We start from the raw sequence: 20,060 nt of genomic DNA on the forward strand, positions 1-20,060 counted from the left end.
AGAAAACCAGAAGTGGCACTGTGGCTCAAGTGGTAGAGTGGTTACCTTGAGCTGAAGAGCTGAGGGACAGTGCCCAGGCCCAGAGTTCAAGCCCCATAGCCAACCAAAAAAAAAAAAAAAAAAATTAATGACCTAACTTCCACAGAGAGCATCAATTAGCATAAAAGAATAATATATTTCACTATTTAAGGCAACAAATAATATCACGATTAACCTAAGAATTAGTGTATGATTTTTTTTTTTTATTGGCTTTCTGGGATTCTTTTTTTTGCTGGTCCTGGGCACTATCCCTGAATCTCTTTGTGCTCAAGGCTAGTGCTGTACCACTTAGCCAAAGAGCAACTTGGCTTATTGAAATAACAGAAAACAATTATTAAGCCCCTCAAGTTTCCTCAATGGCTGCACGCAGGCTCAGTAGAAGAACTCCTACCTAGTAAGCATAAAGTCCTATACTGCTAAAGATTTCTCAAAGGATCTCAGGGATTCAAGAACCACTGGTTAAAATTTTAGGAAGTATTTGAAACAGAACATTTTCTGTGCCATTATCATAGTTCAAAGAAAAACATTCAACCCTTTTCAAAAAAGCCAATGAAAGAAAGGTGGTGTATTCAGAAGATGTGAGAATCTAAACACCACTGGAATTGCTCCAAGACTACCCTATTCTCCCACACACTCTTTATGTGGCTTCAGAAAACACTAGGATAGGGCAAGTAGTAGTATTTCATGAATGCTTGCTGGTTAACAGATTAAAGAATAAAAGCAGAAAAAGACAGAGAAGGAAATAAAACAGTAATAGAGCCCTACTATGCTAAGAGATTTTCATCTTAGGATTTCATCTTAGAACTTGATAAGTCAGGCCTGGTGGCGCATGCTCACAGCACTCAGAGACTGAGGCAGGAAGATGTGGACTGTATAGGGAGACACTACCAAAAATAAATAAATAAATAAATTATAAAAAATATATTCAGGGGCTGGGAGTGTGGCTTAGTGGTAGAATGCTTGCCTAGCATGCATGAAGCCCTGGGTTCGAATCCTCAGTACCATATACACAGAAAAAAGCTGGCAGTGGTGCTGTGGCTCAAAGGGCAGAGGGCTAGCCTTGAGCAAAAAGAAGCTCAGGGACAGTGCCTAGGCCCTGAGTTCAAGCCCCAGGCCTGGCAAAACAAAACAAAACAAAAAATTCAACATCAAGAAACAACTAATCAGGAGCCAGTGGCTCATGCTTCCTATAAACCCAGTGACTCAGGAGGCTGAGATCTGAGGATCATAGTTGGTTTGAAGCTAGCCTGGGTAGGAAAGTCCGTGAGACTCTTACCTCCAATTACCACCAGAAAATCAGAAGTGGAAATGTGGCTCAAGGATAGCACCCAGGATGTGAGTTCAAGCCCCACGACTGATAAAAGAAAAGAAAAAAGAAAAGAGCCGAAAAGAAAAAACTCTAAGCCAGAGATCAGTAGCTCATGTCAGTAATCATAGCTACTCAGGAGGCTGAGATTTGAGGATCAAGGATCAAAGCCAGCCCGATCAGGATAGTCTGTGAGATTCTTGTCTCCAAAGTAACCATCAAAAAGCCAGAAGTGGAATTGTAGCTCAAGTGGTAAAGTATTAGCCTTGAGCAAAAATGCTCAGAAACAGCACCTAGGCCCTGAGTTCAAGCCCCAGGACTGGCACACACACACAAAAAGAAATAACTCCATAGTCATGTTATATATACTTCATATCCATAAAAACTAAAGATCACAAAAGTTTCATAACTCATCAACAACTAAATCAACAAATGGTGGAAGTTCCAGGTCAGCCTGAGTGGGACTGAAGCCTTTCCAAAACCTTTACCTACTCAATGATAACGTTGTTGGGATCAAGGTCTTTCCCAGTTCCTTGGTTGACAACTTTCATGGAGAGGGATACTTTTATCCTATCATTTTTCATCTGGGGGGAAAAAAAAAGCAGAGTCATCAAATATTATAAGTATATAATTGAGACTGCTAACATACAATTTTCTGACTAGGGATCGGAGTTCTCATCATCCTACAATGCTGAGCTCTTGTACTGGACAAAGTGCTACGCTAGGAACCATGGGAGTACAAAGAAACCTAACAGGCAGACCTAATGGCAGAAATGTAGGAAATGATCTGTATCTCATCCTTGTCCTCTGCTCAGAAATCCAAGGCCCACCAGGAGAATCAGGCAGAAAATAAAAACTTCAGAGCTCATAAACCCTGAATAGATCTTCAAATATCCTGAAGAGTAGATCTCCTTCTTGACTTGGTCTAGAACATCTTTAAACAAGATGACACTTGCTACTCACCTTGGTCTTCTTCTGCTTCCTGGGACATATGAAGCCCTTCTTCACTTCAGAGTCTGCATCAGCTCTCTTGGCCTAGAACATTCTTATCCCAACTCTTCATATGACTAAGTACTTTTCCTTTGGGTCTCATCTCCTCTGAGAGCCCCCTGATGACTATCTAAATCTACAATAAAGTTTGAACAGACTACAATTGTTTTACACACACACATACACACCTTTACTTTCAAAAATAGTCTGTCTCCTCCACTTATATTATATCTACGCTCCATAGTGGCTGGGATCATACATATCTAGCTCATATTTTTTTTTTATTGGTCGTGGGGCTTGAACTCTGGGCTTGGGCACTGTCCTTGTGCTCTTCAGCACAAGGCGAGCACTCTACTGCTTGAGCCACAGCACCACTTCCGGTTTTCTAGTGGTTTATTGGAGATAAGAGTCTCATGGAGTTTCCTGCCCGGGCTGGCTTTGAACTGCGATCCTCAGATCTCAGCCTCCTGAGTAGCTAGGATTACAGGCATGAGCCACGGGCGCCCAGCTACATTTTTTGTTTTGTGAGACATCTTACTATGTAACTAGGCTAGTCTGGCACTCAAGATCGTACCTTGATCTCCCACGTGTTAGGATTACAGGTGTGTGCTCGGCACCTGGTCCTTTCTTGGCTCCCCCAAACCAAGCATATACTACGTACTCAATCTCCATTGAATAGCTTTCAGGTCCCTCCCAGACCTTCCAGGTGGAAGAACAGGATGAATGCAGGCTTGCATGCCTCCTGTGGTCTGTACACTCACAGCCCTATAACCTTCATCTGAGTTGCAATTCATATTGTTCTCACTTCTACCATGATAGAAGTACATGACAGATATTCACAGATTCTCTGTGCTTTTTTTTGTTCTGGGCAAAAATGAAATATACCTGACAGGTACCCTTTAAAGTTTATGAGGCTGAGAAGGTGGCTCAATGGTAGAGCGCTTGCCTTGCATGCATGAGGCCCTAGGTCCGATTCCTCAGCACCACATAAGCAGAAAAAAAAAAGCCGAAGTGGCACTGTGGCTCAAGTGGTAGAGCGATAGCCTTGAGCTGAAGAGCTGAGGGACAGCGCCCAGGCCCAGAGTTCAGGCCCATGACTGGACCCAATAAATAAATAAATACATACATACATACATAAATAAAGTTTATGATAAAAAGACTTATCCTACAGATTGTCCTTCTCTCATTCTGGTCATTTTTTTCCTTTTTCCTTTCTCTCTTTCTTTCATCCTTTCTTTCTTTCTCTTTTCTTCTTTCTGTGTGTGTGTGTGTGTGTGTGTGTATGCATGCGCACGGCATGCTGGTGTGGGATTTGAACTCATGTCTCAGATTTCTGAATAGCTAGGAGTATAGGTATGAGCCCTATAATCTTCTTGGTTATAAGTCCTTTTGGTTGTTTTTTTTCTACTCTTCTTATTCAACTCATGAGATAAACTGCAGGGAAGAGAGCTTTACAAACAAGCACTTACTGCACCACTTTCACAGTTCATGTCATTCCTTCTGACTGCATGACAACCAGAGATGTTTTTCTCGTTTTTCACTCATTCAGTTGCTCATTCATTCACTCATTCATGCTGGTCCTTAGGCTTAAATTCATGGCCTCACACTCTCACTTGGCCTTTTTACTCAGACTGATCCTTTTTTTTTTTTTTGCCAGTCCTGGGGCTTGAACTCAGAGCCTGGGCACTTTCCCTGAGCTTCTTTCGGTCAAGGCTAGCATCTACCACTTGAGCCAAAGCACTACTTCTGGCTTTTTCTGTATATGTGATACTGAGGGCTTCATGCATGCTAAGCAAGCACTCTACCACACTCCGAGCCCTAGACTAGCGAGGATTACAACATAAGCCATCAGCCATATGGCCAGATATTTTTTATTACTATTTTTTTATTTTTGGTGGTACTGCGCTTTGAACTCAGGGAATTGTACTTGCTAGGCAGATACCATTTGAGCCATACCTTCAGCTATTTTTGATTCTGGGGGGGCGTGTGTGTGTGTGTGTGTGTGTGAATACCTTCAGCTATTTTTGATTCTGTGTGTGTGTGTGTGTGTGTGTGAATTCCATTGTGATTAAGTGTCACTTTTTTTTTAACCTACTCATCTATTGTTGAGTTATTGTGAATAGTGCAGCAAAAAACATGGATGCACAAGTGTCTTTACTGTATCCTGACTTGTAATGTTCTGGGTAGAATCCCAAGAGCGGGTCATAGGGGAGTACAGTAGGGTCACAGGGGAGATTTATCTTTAGTTTTTTGAGGAACCACCAGACCACCTTCAAGAGTGGTTGTACTAGGTTCCTTTTTCCCTACATCCCTACCAACATTTATTGTTGTTTGAATTCTTAATGCTGGCCAGTCTAACTGGGGTAAGATGGAATCTTAAAGTTGTTTTGATTTGCATTTCCTTTATGGCTAGGGATGTTGAACATTTCCTCATGTGTTTGCCATTCTTACTTCTTCTGAGAAGTCTCTCTTTAGCGCCTTTCTTGATTGGTTTATTAGTTTTGAGGCAGGGGTTAGTTTCTTGAGCTCCTTGTATATTTTGACTATTAGGCCTTTATTAGATGTATTGCTGGTAAAGATCTTCTCCCAGGCTGTTGGCCATCTTTCTAGTTTAGTAACTATGTCCTTTACTATGTTGTGCCCTGGGACTCTTTTCAAAAAATTCCTGTCTATGCCTACAAGTTCTAATGTTTCTCCTACTCCATCTTAACAATAGTTTCAAAAGTTCAGGTCTGACATTGAGGTCTCTAATCCACTTTGAGGTAATATTGGTGCATGGTGACAAACAGGGATCCACTTTTAGTTTTCTACATATGAATATCCAGTTTGCCCAACACCGATTATTGAAGAAGCTATCTTTTTTCTACTGTACATTTTTGGCTCCCTTGTCAAATATCAGATAATTATATGTATATGGCTTTATTTCTGGGTTTTAGTCTATTCCATTGATCTGCAGGCCTGTTTTTGTACAAGTACCAAATTGTTTTTGTTACTATAGCTCTGTAGTAAAGCCTGAGGTCTAGGATTGTGATACTACCAGCACTGCTTTCTTTGTATGTGTGCCTAAAATTGCTTTGTATACCCAGCTTTTTAATGGGCTGAGACTGGGTGACACAATTTTTTTGTCTGAACTTCTCTTGGACCATGATCCTTCTGATCTCCACTTCTTTACTATGTAGGATCACAGTATGAGCCATTGCACCTGACTAGAAGATTTAAATTTAAGACAGATGATTGTGACGGATTTAAAAATAATCAACTAGAATTAACAACATATCATAAAATTCCAAGAAAGGCTCATCTTTCCCTATCTTTTTTCCTGCCCCCAGCCAGTCCTGGGGCTTGAACTCAGGGCCTGGGAACTGCCCATGAGCTGCTTTTGCTCAAGGCTAGCATTCTACCACTTAAGCTACAGCTCACTTCCAGCCTTTTCTGTTTATGTGGTACTGAGGAATCAAACCTGGGGCTTCATGCATGCTAGGCAGCACTCTACCTCTAATCCACATTCCTAGCCTCCTAATCTTTTCTAACCCTATGAAATTGTATAAAATTTTACCTCTCGGCCAATAAGCTTCACCCACACTTTATCTCCAACATCTACTATCTCAGAGGGCTTATCAACCCGACAGGATGACATGTGAGTTCGATGAACCAGACCTGAGCACAGAAAAAAACAATAAAAGAGGTCATTTCTGGTATACATACACTAAATGATTGGGCTAGGAAAAGACTTGCAAGACAAAAGGAAATTTTTCACTTAAAAATATAATTAATTTAAAACTACAAACAGAAGTTTTGGTGTTTTTTGTTTTTGTTTTTTTGTCAGCTGTGGGGCTTAAACTCTGGGCCTGGGTGCTGTCCCTCAGCTCTTCAGCTCAAGGCAAGCACTCTACCACTTGAGCCACAGCACCACTTCCAGTTTTCGGATGGTTTATTGGAGATAAATCTCACAGACTTTCCTGTCCAGGTTGGCTTTGAACCGCAATCTGCAGATCTCAGCCTCCTAAGTAGCTAGGATTACAGGCATGAGCCACTGGTGCCCAGCAATTTTTGTTTTCTTTTGGTGCTGGTACTGAGACTTGAACTCAGGGCCTAGATACTGCTCCTTAACATTTTTGCTTATGGCTGGCACTCTACCACCTGAGCTATAGCTCCACTTCTAGCTTTTTGCTGGTTAATTGGAGATAAGAATCTCACAGACTTGTCCTGCTTAGCTTGGCTCCAAATTTCAATCCTCATATCTCAACATCCTGAATAGCTATGATTACAGGCATGAAACACCAGTATCCTACATAATGTACTATTTAAAATATACTAAATTAGTAAAATGTATAAAAATAACTAATTAATGCTGCAAAAGCACAGTAACATAATAAATACTTCTAATATTAAACTTTTGGAAATCACTTAGCAATGACTATGAATGACACATCTAATTAGGTGTTGGTGGTTCACATCAATAATTTTAGCTACTTAGGAGGCTGAGAACAAGAACATCATAGTTTAAGGCCAGCTTGTGCAGAAAAGTCCATAAGATCCCTTCTCAATCCATTGCTGGGCACAGAAGTATGTGTCTGTCACTCTAGAGGCCAAGAGAGGCTAAGAATAGTTTCAGGCCATCCTGGGCAAGACTGTCTCAATCGAAGTAGCTAAGCATGGTGGTTCACAGTCTATAGTAGATGGATGGAGGTTCGGACATACACCTACACAGAAAGCAAGACTCTACAAAATAATCAGTGCAAAAAAGGTTTGGAGGCATGATTCAGAAGTAGAGAAAGTGCTTAGCAAGTTCAAACCCCATACTGTTAAAAAGTAAAAGAAAAAGAAAAGGCTAGATTCAGAACTATAGCTTAGCAACAGAGCACTTTCAAGCATTTGTGTGAATTTCCACCACCAGAAAAATAAAATAAATCATGCTTAGCAAATAAATGAATCTAGTCTCAGACTTGACATTTAATATCTTGACTTGGACAAGTTACTTATTTGTTTTGTCAGTGTTGGGGCTTGAATTCAGGGCCTGAGCACTATCCTAAGCATTTTTGCTCAAGGCTAGTGCTCTACCAATTTGAGCCATTGTGCCACTTTTGGTTTATTGGAGATTAGAGTCTCACAGACTTTCCTGCCCAGGCTGGCATTAAACCTTGATCCTCAGATCTCAGTCCCCTGAGTAGCTAGCAACACCAGGCAGGAGTTACCAGCTCCTTGCTTGACTTTTTATTTCTGAATTTCAATTTGAAAAGGAAACCAGAAGAAGGAGCTCAGTAATTATTTACTAAACTGAATTCACTACTAAATACGATCTTCCATCATAAGCAAGGAAGGCTAAATGCTACACTGAATAGTATCTATCTGCTATTAAAACTTCATATTTAGCCTGGCGCTGGTGGCGCATACCTGTAATCCAAGCTACTCAGGAGGCTGAGATCTGAGGATCATGGTTCAAAGGCAGCCTGGGCAGCCAAGTCTGTGAAACTCTTATCTCCAAAAAAAACACTAGAAAACCACAAAGTGGCACTGTGGCTCAAGTGGTTGAGCTGAAGAGCTGAGGGACAGCTCCCAGGCCCAGATTTCAAGGCCCATAACTGACAAAAAAAAAAAATTCATATTTATATATACATGAAAATGAAACTAGGAAATGAGAAGACAGGTAAAGGGTGGGATATACTGGAGTGGTGACACTGATCAAGATGCCTGCACACATAAATGAACATGTTAAACCAAAACACTTTATACAACTATGTGAAGAAAATCATAAAAGAAGAGAGCTAGGCACCAGTACCAGTGGCCAGCCAATGCAAAACTCAATACCTTATCTCAAACATAACTAAAGAAAAAAGGGCTGGAGATGTGGCTGAAGCTGTAGAGTACCTGCCTAGCAAGGTGCTAAGTTCAAATCCCAGTACTGGCAGAAAGGAAGGGAGGGAGGGGGGAAGGATTGGCTAATGTCAGAAAATAAATCGGAAGAGATATAGAACATGTAGATCATCACAGAAAATTCTGCATGAGAAGTATTTAATTTTTTTTTTGGTCAGTCATGGGGCTTGAATACAGGGCCTAGGCCTGTCCCTGAGCCTTTTTGCTCAAGGCTAGCACTTTACTACTTTGAGCTCCACTTCCAATTTTGGGTTGGTTAATTGGAGATTATAGAGTTTTATGGACTTTTCCTGCCTGGTCTGGCTTTGAAGTGCAATGCTCTGATCTCAGCCTCCCCAGTAGCTGGGATTATATGCATGAGTCACCAGTATCAAGGCATGAAAAATAATTTATATGCACCTATGGATATGTCAAAATGAAATCCCCTGTACAACCGAGGCTAATAAATGTGGAAGGAAACACTATGAGAAAAGAAAGAAAACCTAATTTAGATTTGAATACTAGTAAGGGGTCTTCAGCTCAGTAGTGGTTAAAAATTTATGATAATAGAAGTTTGGTTGGGGAGGGTGAGGGGAATACAGAAGTGGTGGAATGAAGAGTGAACTAATGCAGCAGTGACACTCACTAGACACTATGTTGAAAGTGAGCTATACAATTTGTGGGGGAAGGAGGTTGGAAGGGAAAAACCAGTCTGGCTTTGCTACTAGAACAGCTACTAGAACTCAGGAAAAGAAATGGTATGTCGACTATTAGTTTATACAGCACTGAAATAAAATATGAGATAAGGAAGTATGTGGAATGAGGGAAGAGGTGACACTGTTCAAAAAGAAATGTACTCATTACCTGACTTATGTAACTATAACCACTCTATACATCACCTTTACAATAAAAATAAATTTTTAAAGAAAAAGAGGTTTGGGAAACTAATTCAAATTCAAATCTACCTTCCTGAATCAAAGATATTATGTTCTGATCAGAGGACAGTTATTTTATTGCTCAATCCTTCCTAGGTAAAAATATGATCTTTCCATTCAGAAAAGCTAAGATTCGCTGTAAGGAAGTTCAAATTATTGTCCAAAAAAAACCTATGAAAGATGCCATGATTAGAATTCACATGTCCTACCTAACTACCTGCATCCCTAAGCTCAACTCTCTCCCTTTAAGGCTTGTCTCAGCATAGCTGTCAGGCTGACAGATTTACCTATAAGCTGTCAGCCACAATCAGAGGCATTATCAGATGGGATTTTTAGTTTTGTTTTTTTTTTTTTGTCGGTCATGGGGCTTGAACTCTCCAAGCCAGAAAGCACCATCCTCTCCAGGAATGTAGCTCAGTAGTAGAGTACTTGCCTAGCATGTGCAAGGCCTTGGGATTTAATACTTAGCACTGCCAACAAAACAAAACAAACCAACAAAATAAGAGTGTCATTCTTCTGAGATAAGGCCTGCTAAATGGGATAGGGATGTAGCTCAGCCACAGAGCATGGGCTGAGTATGCAAAAGCCCTGGGATCTACCCCAGCATACACATGTAAAGGGCCTGCTAAAAATGAACTGTCTGGTTGCTGTTTTTGTTTTCTTTTTGTCTTATTTGTGTGTCTTATCTGTCTTTGGGAGGGTAAGCAGGGACACAGAAATAGAGGGACACACAGTGAACAAATGCAGCAGTGGTACTCACTAGACACTATGCTGAAAATGAATTAAACAACTTGGAAAGGATGGAAAAACTGGGAGAGTACAAGGGAAGGGATGACATTGTCCAAAAAGAAATGTACTCATTACCTGACTTACGTAGCTGTAACCCTCCCGTATATCACCTTTATAATAACAATAAAAAATAATTTAAAAAAAATGAACTGTTAACACTTGTTTTGTATTTAAACCACTACACTAAAAAACAAAACAGCAACTAGAAAATAAGACAAAACTGTATGAAAAGTATGGAGAGTAAAATGGGAGGGCTGAATTTCTACCTTGCTTCCGACATCCTGGGATTTTGATAAAGGCTCCATAGTCTGTCACCATAGCAACCTACAAAGATTTAAAAAAAAAATCTATGTCATACAAATTAATATTTTTCTTCTAAACCATTTAAGCTAGTTTCTCTGAATTTCTATTTGGTTCTGACCACTGCTACAAAAGTGCCTGAAAGTTATGTTAAACATTCTTTCTGTTCTTGTTAAATTTTAGACTGATAAGTATATGTGCATACACATTAAAAACACTGGAGGAATTAGGAAAGTTATCACAGAATAGGTATGATTGGAAGCTAGGGTTGCCCAAATCTTATGTGTACTGAAATCACCAAGAGTCTCATAAACAAAAGGAGCAAACAACAAACACCAGGTTTAGATAAATTGACTTTATATCTACTGAGACTGAAGCCTCAAACCTCAATACAGAGAACTCTAACAGCCTGGGATGGACCAAGAGGGATAGCCATTTTTCTTAAACTTCACAACTGTTGTACTTCAACCCAAATCTGAGCTGTGGGGTTTATCAGTATAATTAGAGAAGAAGTCAATACACAGACAATCAGGCAGAATTTAAAGAGATGTAATGAGAAAGAAAAGGAGTTGTCCTTAGGTCCTTTGTGGAGCTGACTGAGTGGATTTGTGTAATGAACAACCAATAAATGTTTGTAAGGAAAAGCCCAGAACCACTGCTAGACAAATGATTATCCCAGATTTTCTCTTTCTCCTCTCAATCTTCTAGTCTACTACCATGTGGATTGGACTCATTATATCATTCCATACAGTATTTATCACTAAATTCATTATTACTTATAAAAATATTCAATACAGGGGCTGGGAAGGTGGCTCAAAGGTAGAACGCTTGCCTTGCATACATGAGGCCCTGGGTTCGATTCCTCAGTACCACATAAGCAAAGAGAAAAAAATACAAAATAAAGATGACATTATTAAAAAAAAAATTCAATACAGGGCTGGGAAGGTGGCTCAGTGGTAGAGCGCTTGCCTTGCACGCATGGGGCCCTGGGTTCGATTCCTCAGCACCACATAAGCAAAAAGAAAAAGCTGTAAGTGGCACTGTGGCTCAAGTGGTAGAGCACTAGCCTTGAGCTGAAGAGCTTAGGAACAGCGCCCAGGCCCAGAGTTCAGGCCCCAGACCCCCCAAAAAAATAAAATAAAAAATATTCAATACATCCTATGCATTAAAACTTTATTCCTGCCGGGTGCCGGTGGCTCACGCCTGTAATCCTAGCTACTCAGGAGGCTGAGATCTGAGAATCAAGGTTCAAAGCCAGCCTGGGCAGGAAACTCCATGAGACTCTTATCTCCAATAAACCACTAGAAAACGAAAGTGACGCTGTGGCCCAAGCAGTAGAGCGCTCGCCCAGAGCTGAAGAGCTGAGGAACAGCGCCCAGGCCCAGAGTTCAAGCCCCACAATCGACCAAACAAACAAACAAACAAACAAAAAACTTTATTCCTGCTGGGTGCTGGTGGCTCATGCCTGTAATCCTAGCTACTCAGGAGGCTGAGATCTGAGGACCAAGGTTCAAGCCAGCCTGGGCAGGAAAGTCTTGGTAAGACTCATATCTTCAATTTAAGCACCAAAAAAAAAACAGAAGTGGAGCTATGGCTCAAAGTGGTAGAGTGCTAGCCTTGAGCAAAAGAGCTCAGGGACAGCACTTAGTCCCTGAGTTCAAGCCTCATGACCAACAACAACAACAACAAAAAAAAACCCTTCATTCCTTTCAGTGCTTTTAGTTGCTTGATCTTGAGCAATTACTGTGTTAGCTTCATATAACTGAAACAATAACTGTATACAATAACACATAACTAAAACTAAGACAATCCCTGCTGTACAGCTAACATGTATCATAGTCACTATATAAAAAACACTATTTAAATCCTTATGATTGTGTAAGTTGGAACTATGAATTGTACTCAACAGATAATAACTGATGGGTGGAGAAATGAAATAATTTTACTGAAAGCCAAAGCTAGTAGGTAACAGAACTAGAATTTGAATTACAAGTCCTATATTAGGGCCGCTCTTGGGTTCCTTTTTTGTTGTTGTTGGTGGTGGTCATGGGACTGTCCCTGAGCTTCTGCTCAAGGCTAGCACTCTACCACTTGAGCCACAGCACCACTTCTGGCTTTCTTATTTTTTTTTTTTTTGAGCTAAGAATCTCACGGACTTTCTTGCCCAGGCTGGCTTCGAACCATGACCCTAAGATCTCAACCTCCTGAGCAGCCATGATTACATGTGTGAGCCACTGGCACCTGGCTTTGGATTCTCTTTAAAGACAAAATTCTAATGGCTGAAGCAATGTAGCATTTGATAACTGGTCTCCTCCTGACAACAATCTAGAACGAGATCACAAAAATACATGACAGGACTGTGTGTGTTGCAGATGAGGCAGAATAGTTTATGTGTAGAAAGAGCACAGGCTTTGGAGTGAAAGACGTGGCTCCTTGCTGTGCCATTTCCTACCTGTGAAATATAGGACACAACTTGCCTTTCAAGGCCCAAGGTCCCATTTATGTTTATTTTGCTGCCACAGATAACAAAAGATACATACAAACTGATATATGGAACATGATATACATACATTTATTTATATCCACATAATAACTTACAGTCTAAAACACTAAATCACAAAAAGATTAGCAAGTGGTAGAAAAGGACACAACTTTAGATAAAAGCTAGGGACACAACCTGGGTCCTCGAAGTTCTCATTTCACCAAATATCAATAATATTCACTTCAGGAAAAGATGGAAACTAAATTAAAAAACAACAACAAAAAACCTTTCAGTGGGGTATCAGTGGCTCACACCTGTATTCCTAGCTATTCAGGAACCTGAAATCTGAGGATCAGTTTGAAGCCACCCAGGCAAGAAAGTCCTTGAGACTTTTTTCTGTCAGTCATGAGGCTTGAACTTAGGTGCTGTGTCTTGAGCTTTTGTGCTCTACCACTCTGGGACACAGTTTTGGGGTAGTTAATTGTAGATAAGAATCTCAGACTGGGGAAGGGCATGCCCCAAGGTGACCTTTCTCATCCCATGTCCTAAACCCCAATAAAGACAAATTAACAACAACAACAACAACAAAAAGAATCTCAGACTTTTCTGGCTGGGCTGGCTTCAACCCAGGATCCTCAGATCTCAACCTCCTGAGTAGCTAGGATTACAGGTGTGAGCCACTAGCATCCAGCTCTCTACAGACTCTTTTATTTCTAATTAATCACCAAAAAAGCTAGAGTGGAGTTGTGGGTCAAGGGGTGGAGCCCTAGACTGGACAAAAATGCTCAGAGACAGCTCCTGAGTTGAAGCCCCAGGACCAAGAAAACAAATTAAAAAAAAAAAAACTTTCATTCTCTGGATTGGAAATATGTCTCAAATGGCTCTCTCCCAAATGCATGGCCCTGAGTTCCAACCCCAGCTCCAAAACACAAAGAAAGCACTTTCATTTTCCTCATTTTTATTTTGTTTGCTTGTTTTTGCCAGTATTAGGACTTGAACTCAAGACCTAGTGCTTATTCAGCTTTTTTGGCCAGGTGCCAATGGCTCATGCCTGTAATCCTAGCTACTCAGGAGGCTGAGATCTGAGGATCACAGTTCAAAGCCAGCCCTGGCAGGAAAGTCCGTGAGACTCTAATCTCCAATAAACCACTAGAAAACTAGAAGTGGTGCTGTGGCTCAAGTGGTAGAGTGCTCACCTTGAACTGCAGAGCTGAGGGACAGCACCCAGGTCCAGAGTTCAAGCCCCATGACGGACAAAAAATGAAACGAAAAGAAAAGAAAAAGACCTAGTGCTTATTCAGCTTTTTTGCTCATAGCTGGTACTCTACGATTTGAGCTACTCCCTAACCCCTATTTTAATGGAGATACTGGGTTAGAGAATACAAACTGATTCCAAGACACAGTATAAAGAACAAGTTATAACCCAAAAGCTCTAAACTCCTGTTTCCCACAAGAAACAAGTGGTGCTGATGTAAGGACCAGATAGTGCAGAGGACACAACACAGCACACTTGTGCTGATGGTTACTATGTAGGCAAGGGAGAGCCGGAGGAAGGACTTTAGAGATAAGCTCCTCCAATCCTATCATTTTTCAAATGAGGAGTATACAAACACAAAGTGCTTACACAAGTTCACTGAACAATCTATTCTGTATGAAAATGGGCCCAAGGTGAAGAACTTAAAAGTCTTTCCATTTTTGAGAAAAATAAGAACACATTCCAAAAAATAAGAGCACATGCCAAAGGCACTCTAACTGGTTTTGCTTCATGATTCTAGAAAAAGGGCTAAGAAGTCTCATGTTGTATAACATTATTAAGAAGTGTAATTATCTAACACACTTAACACTAGCAGCTGGAAGTTAAAGAGCCCAAAACACCTTGCTGCTGTAAATTAAGATAACCTCACTTTTCAATCTTGAAGCTCCAGAGTCACATCTCAGTCTTCAGGGGTAATAACAGACCTTAATTTGGTCTCTCCCAAAAGGAAAGGTTAAGGTGCTTCAGAAGAGATGGGCTCCATTGCTCAATTAGGAAGGCCTTCCTGCCTTCTCCCAGTACCAAGTGTTTCTATTGCTATGTCTCCCAGGGTGCAGTCAGAGTAAAACTAAAAGGATGGCATCTACCTTAGGTGCTCACACAGTCTGTCTGGTGTCCCAAGGGTAATTACTCAAATGGCTCAGGGAGGGGAAATTTAGTAATTATGTCAACTGAATTCAGGCCGCAGGTAAAATTAATTTCTTATCTTCAGATTAGAGTTGGCACTGGCCTTGAAACTTGTTCTCCCCATAATATAAATGATGAATTTGAGGCTGAGAGTTATCTGTCACAAAGTTAGAAAGTAGCACAGCCAGAGACTAGACATGGTAGTACACATCTATAATCTCAGTACTCAGGAGGCTGAGACAGAAGGATCACAAACTTAAGGCCAGTGAGACCCTACCTCATGAGATAGATACGTAGATAGGTAGACAAACAGAGAGATAGAATAAAAAAGAAAGCGGTATAGCCAGGCATAGGGCAGAAACTTTTTTTTCCTAATAGTACTGGGGCCTGAACTCAGTATCTTATATTCTTGCTTGCTTTTTTCACTTATGGTTGACACACTACCACTTTTTGCTGGGTCAATCAGAGAGAAGAGACTCTTGGATTTGTCTGCCCAGACTGGCTCCAGACCAAGATTTTCAGATTTCAAGCCTCCAGAATAGCTTGGATTATACGCATCAGCCACTAGAGCACCAACTGTAAATTTATATATTCACTCATATCTGAATGCAATCAACTTTTTTTTTTTTTTTTTTGGTCAGTCATGGCGCCTGAACTCTGGGCTTGGGTGCTGTCCCTGTGCTCTTCAGCTCAAGGTGAGCACTCTACTGCTTGAGCCACAGCACCAACTCCGATTTTCTAGTGGTTTATTGGAGATAAGAGTCTCACGGACTTTCCTGCCCAGGTTGGCTTTGAACAGCAATCCTCAGATCTCAGCCTCCTGAGCAGCTAGGAGTATAGGCGTGAGCCACTGGCACCTGGCATCTGGCACCCGGAACAATCAACTTCTTTGATCCTCACTTTTTCATGTTTCTGGTCCTCACTTTCTGGTGACTAGAGGAACAAGTGCCTTAGTTGATTCCTATCCCTATTTAAAAAATCTAGATAATTTATCATAGAAATTTATTTCTCACTGGATATGGTTGCTTACTCTGAAATCGTAGCTACTAACGAGGCAAGGATCAGGAAGATTGTGGTCCAAGGCCAGTCCAGGCAAAAAGTTCAAAAGACCTCATCTCAACCAATGAAAGTCTAGTACAGTGGTGTGTGCCTATTTTACCAACTATGTGGGGAAAAAATAAACAGGAGAATTGTGGTCCAGGCTACCCCACAAATAAATGTGACACAGTAGTAGAAAAACAAAAGTGACCTACCTAGCAAACATAAAAACATGAGTTCAAATCCCAGTACTAACCAAAAAGAGACAGAGACAGAAAGGAACAAAAAAAGAGAGAAATATTTTTCTCCCATTTTTGGAGGCTAGGAAATTTCCAATCAAGTCTGATAAGGGTACCCACACTCTGCTTCCAAAATGGCTCCTTGTTGCTGCATCTTTCAGAAGGAAGGAATGTCATATCCTCACTAGGTGAAAGGGAGAGATGGGCCAGGCAACTCCCTGACTCCCTTTTTAAGACAGTGACCTCATTTACAAGGTAGTTAGGATGGCTGTACTCCCAAATTTACACTGAAACTTGGTCCTTAATCAACAGATTTAAGAGGAAGGGCTTTTAGGAGATGTATTCAGTTAGCTTCCCACTGCCTGAACAAAACACCTGAGATAAGCAACTTAAAGGAAGAAAAAATTTCTTTTTCCTGTCTCCATGGTTATTTGGCCAGTTCACTTTGAACATTTGGCAGGGCCAGCATCTTGGCAGGAGCATGTGGTAAAACATAGCTGTTTACCTCATAGAGCTGGGAAGCAAAGACAGAAAGAAAGGGGCCAGGGGCAATATATAGTTCTCAAGGGCATCCCCCAAAGGAACCATTCCTTTCAGCTGGGTCCCACCTCCTAAGTTTCTAACTCATCAAATTATGAACCTATCACTTCCTAAAGCCCTGCCTTGAATATTGATGCCCTGGGAATCAAGCCTCAACACAGAAGCTTTTAGGGGACATTTCAGCTATTAACCACAATAGGAGGCCACAGGATCATGAGACTCTGCCCATGTGAATTAATCAGTGCCTTATTAAGGGCTTGGGGAGGCAAATTCATCCCTCTGCCAAGTGAGGACCCAGCGTTTATCTTCTAGAAGATGTAGCAATAGGCAAGTCAGAGAAGCAGAGAGCAGCCCCTACCACATACCAAATCTGTTAGCATCCTGGTTCTGGACTTCCCAGCCTCCAAAGTATGAGACATAAGGTTTTGTTCTTATAATCTACCTAATCTAGAAATTTTGTTATATAGCATAAATGGACTAAGCCAAACAGAATATCCAAAGGTCCTAGGGGGGGAAAAAAAGCCAACCTAGAATGTGTAGAGTTCTAAAGAAGCTAGCATGTCTGGAGCATGAGCAAGGTAGAAAGACAACTGTAAAAGTAAGTAGAGGCAAAGTAATGGAAGGCTCATAAAATGAGTTTGTAAGCCAGGTGCCAATGGCTCATGCCTGTAATCCTAGCTATTCAGGAGGCTGAGATCTGAGGATTGTGGTTCAAAGCCAGCCGGGCAGGAAAGTCCATGAGACTCTTATCCCCAATAAACCACTCAGAAAACCAGAAGTGGTACAGTGGCTCAAGTGGTAGAGCACTAGCCTTGAGCTGAAGAGCTGAGGGACAGCGTTCAGGCCCAGAGCTCAAGGCCCCATGACCGACCCAAAAAAAAAAAAAAAGAGCTTGTATTCAAGTAAAATGAGAGTATGAAGAGCTGAGACAAAGAGGGTGCCAATCAATTTTATGGATGGATGGATGAACTATAGTATTAAGAATCAAAACCATCAGAGCACCAGTGGCTCACACCTGTCATCCTAGCTATTCAGGAGGCTGAGATAAAAGCACTAGCTTTCAGCACAAAGCTCAAGGAAAATGCCCAGCCCAGGAACTGAGGTCAAGACTCAGGACTGGCAAAAAAAAAAAAAGGCACAGATTTCTAGCTTGGGTACTTGAATCAAGGATAAAAGTTCCAATTGCTAAAATAGAAATGACTAGTGAAAACATTTAAGAAATCGGTTTCAAAGGTAAGTTAGAGATGCTATGAAACAGACAAATGAAGATGACAAGTATGCAGTTAGGTGTCTACAGCTTAGTGCATCATCAGATAGAGGCTCTGCTGGTCCATACAATTTACATTATAATGCTCAAGTCTCAGATTGGACAGCAGGATTAAACCCAGATGCTTTGTACTCTCAATCTATTCTTTTTTCTTTTCTTCCCTTTTTCTTTTCCTTTACCTTCTACCTATTCTTAATAGCCTATAAATAAGATGTTTTCAAAGACCAAAATAATATACCTCTCCTTGGAAAATCGTGTAGAGTGCAGGCAAGTTTTCCATGGTCTCAGGTCTCCCTGAATTCATCCTTAAGGTTCTATGGCTCCTCCATTTCTCTTCTGCAAAAGCTAATATTAGTGTCCTGCCACAAAAAACATAAGCAACAATTAGAGAGACATCTGTACTAGAGGAGAAATGAATGGGATTTTGGAAGTAGCTCAGAGACTGAGCCCTAGCCTAGCATGCTGCCTAAAGCCCTAAGGTAAGCCCCATAACCACCAAAAAAAAAAAGGAAAAGTCTACAGTTAAGTTGTACAAAATTATACCATTAGATTGACTATCTCATACTTTCATCAAAATCCCTTTTGTCATTCTAAACCTAGGGAGTTTTGGAAACCTTTGTTGTTACTGGAGTATGAACTCAGGATGCTGTTACCACTTGAACATACTCCCAACTCAGTTTTAGATACCTTGATCTCATTTCTTTTCAATTTATTACTGATCCAAAGCTATTAGACTATTGGGGTTTTTTGTTGTTGTTTTGTTATGTTTTGTTTTTTGAGATGGATCTAACTACACTGCCCTAGCTGGCCCTGCTCTTCCACTAATTAATGGGCTCAAACAATCCTTCTGCCTCAGCTTCCTGGGTAAATAGCTGGTACTACAAGCATGTGCTACCACTCCTGGCTAGTTTTTGGCTCTTTATATTGCTGCTGTTGCTACTCTTTTACCGGGGATACACTTCCGGAAGTGTGGGGAGTATGTGTGCCTGGATCTCAAACAATATTACTAAGAATTAACATTTACACTTACTATGTGTAGCTACTATGCTAAACAACAAACATTCAATAACTCATTTAATTATCAAAATTGACATGATGGTCTAGGAAGGTGGCTCAGTGGTAGAGTGCTTGCCTTGCATGCATGAGGCCCTGGGTTCGATTCCTCAGCACCACATAAGCAGAAAAAGCCAGGAGTGGCGTTGTGGTAGAGTGCTAGCCTTGAGCTGAAGAGCTGAGGGACAGCGCCCAGGCCCATGACCAACCACGAATCCGCTGAGATGGAGGTAGGGGTTCCCAACAGGTCCCCTCTTCACTCTGCACAATAAATAGTAGGTGGAAGACTGGAAGAGTGAAGGCTTGGTACACAAGTATGAGCCTTCAATTTCTCAGCCACACTATGCCCTGGATCAGCCAATCATTCTGCTCTATCACTGTTTCTCTGGGACGGTGGGGGAGCACAGATGAGGCCCTAATAAAAGATATTAGAAAGCAGTATTAGGGGACAGAATCCGGCGGGCCTCTTCAACTAAACGCAGCACCTAAAGGGGCTGGTGGGGGACTGGGGGGGGGGCGGCTTGTCTCCCTGCGAACGCCAGGCACCGGACTGGGTATGGAGGGCGGCTGCTGAAGAGAGGCACCGGTCCCGCAAGGGCCAGCAGCCGCGGGGTCGGAGACCCCCAAAACTCTCTTCCGGACCGCGGGCCGAGCTGGAAGCGAAGGGGCCGGTCTCCCGCTCCTTGCTGTCCCGGCCTTCAGAACAGTGCCTGAGAAGAACTACAGGGCCTGAGAACGACAGGCTCGGGCTACACCACGGAGCCGTGGCATCCACGCCCGAGCACCCACCTCCCCGCCGCGCTTTCCCCCTCACTCACTGACTCAGCGACCGCTCCAAGCCCTGGAGTCGAGAAGCAGCTCGGAACGCCAAGCCCACACGGCTCTTTCCCACCCACAAGACACAGCGCGCCTAGGAGGGACGCCAACTCCAGCCACCAATCGCGGAACCGCTCTCTCGTGACGTCAGAAATAACTGACCAATAGTACGAGATTATCCAGATGGGCGTTGCAGGGGGATTTTAAATAGCCCATTGGTTGGTTTGAGCCGGAAATTCTCTTGGAAGGATT

At 41.7% G+C, this 20,060-nt stretch overlaps 1 protein-coding gene across 1 annotated transcript in view; it reads right to left on the reverse strand.

Moving 5' to 3' along the window:
* The window catches only part of Zcchc17 (zinc finger, CCHC domain containing 17), a 42,555-nt gene extending 22,674 nt beyond the window's left edge, over positions 1-19,881 (reverse strand). The window contains exons 1-5 of the mRNA XM_013020631.1: positions 19,811-19,881; positions 18,178-18,298; positions 10,179-10,236; positions 5,892-5,992; positions 1,838-1,929 (exon numbers count right to left, since the gene is read on the reverse strand). Coding sequence (XP_012876085.1) covers positions 1,838-1,929; positions 5,892-5,992; positions 10,179-10,236; positions 18,178-18,243 — 317 coding nt within the window. The 5' untranslated portion in view covers positions 18,244-18,298; positions 19,811-19,881. The remainder of the gene's footprint in view (positions 1-1,837; positions 1,930-5,891; positions 5,993-10,178; positions 10,237-18,177; positions 18,299-19,810) is intronic.
* Between the last annotated feature and the right edge of the window lie 179 nt (positions 19,882-20,060).

The sequence above is a fragment of the Dipodomys ordii genome, unplaced genomic scaffold (assembly GCF_000151885.1).
Source record: "Dipodomys ordii isolate 6190 unplaced genomic scaffold, Dord_2.0 Scaffold51, whole genome shotgun sequence".
Taxonomy (NCBI): Eukaryota; Metazoa; Chordata; class Mammalia; order Rodentia; family Heteromyidae; genus Dipodomys; species Dipodomys ordii.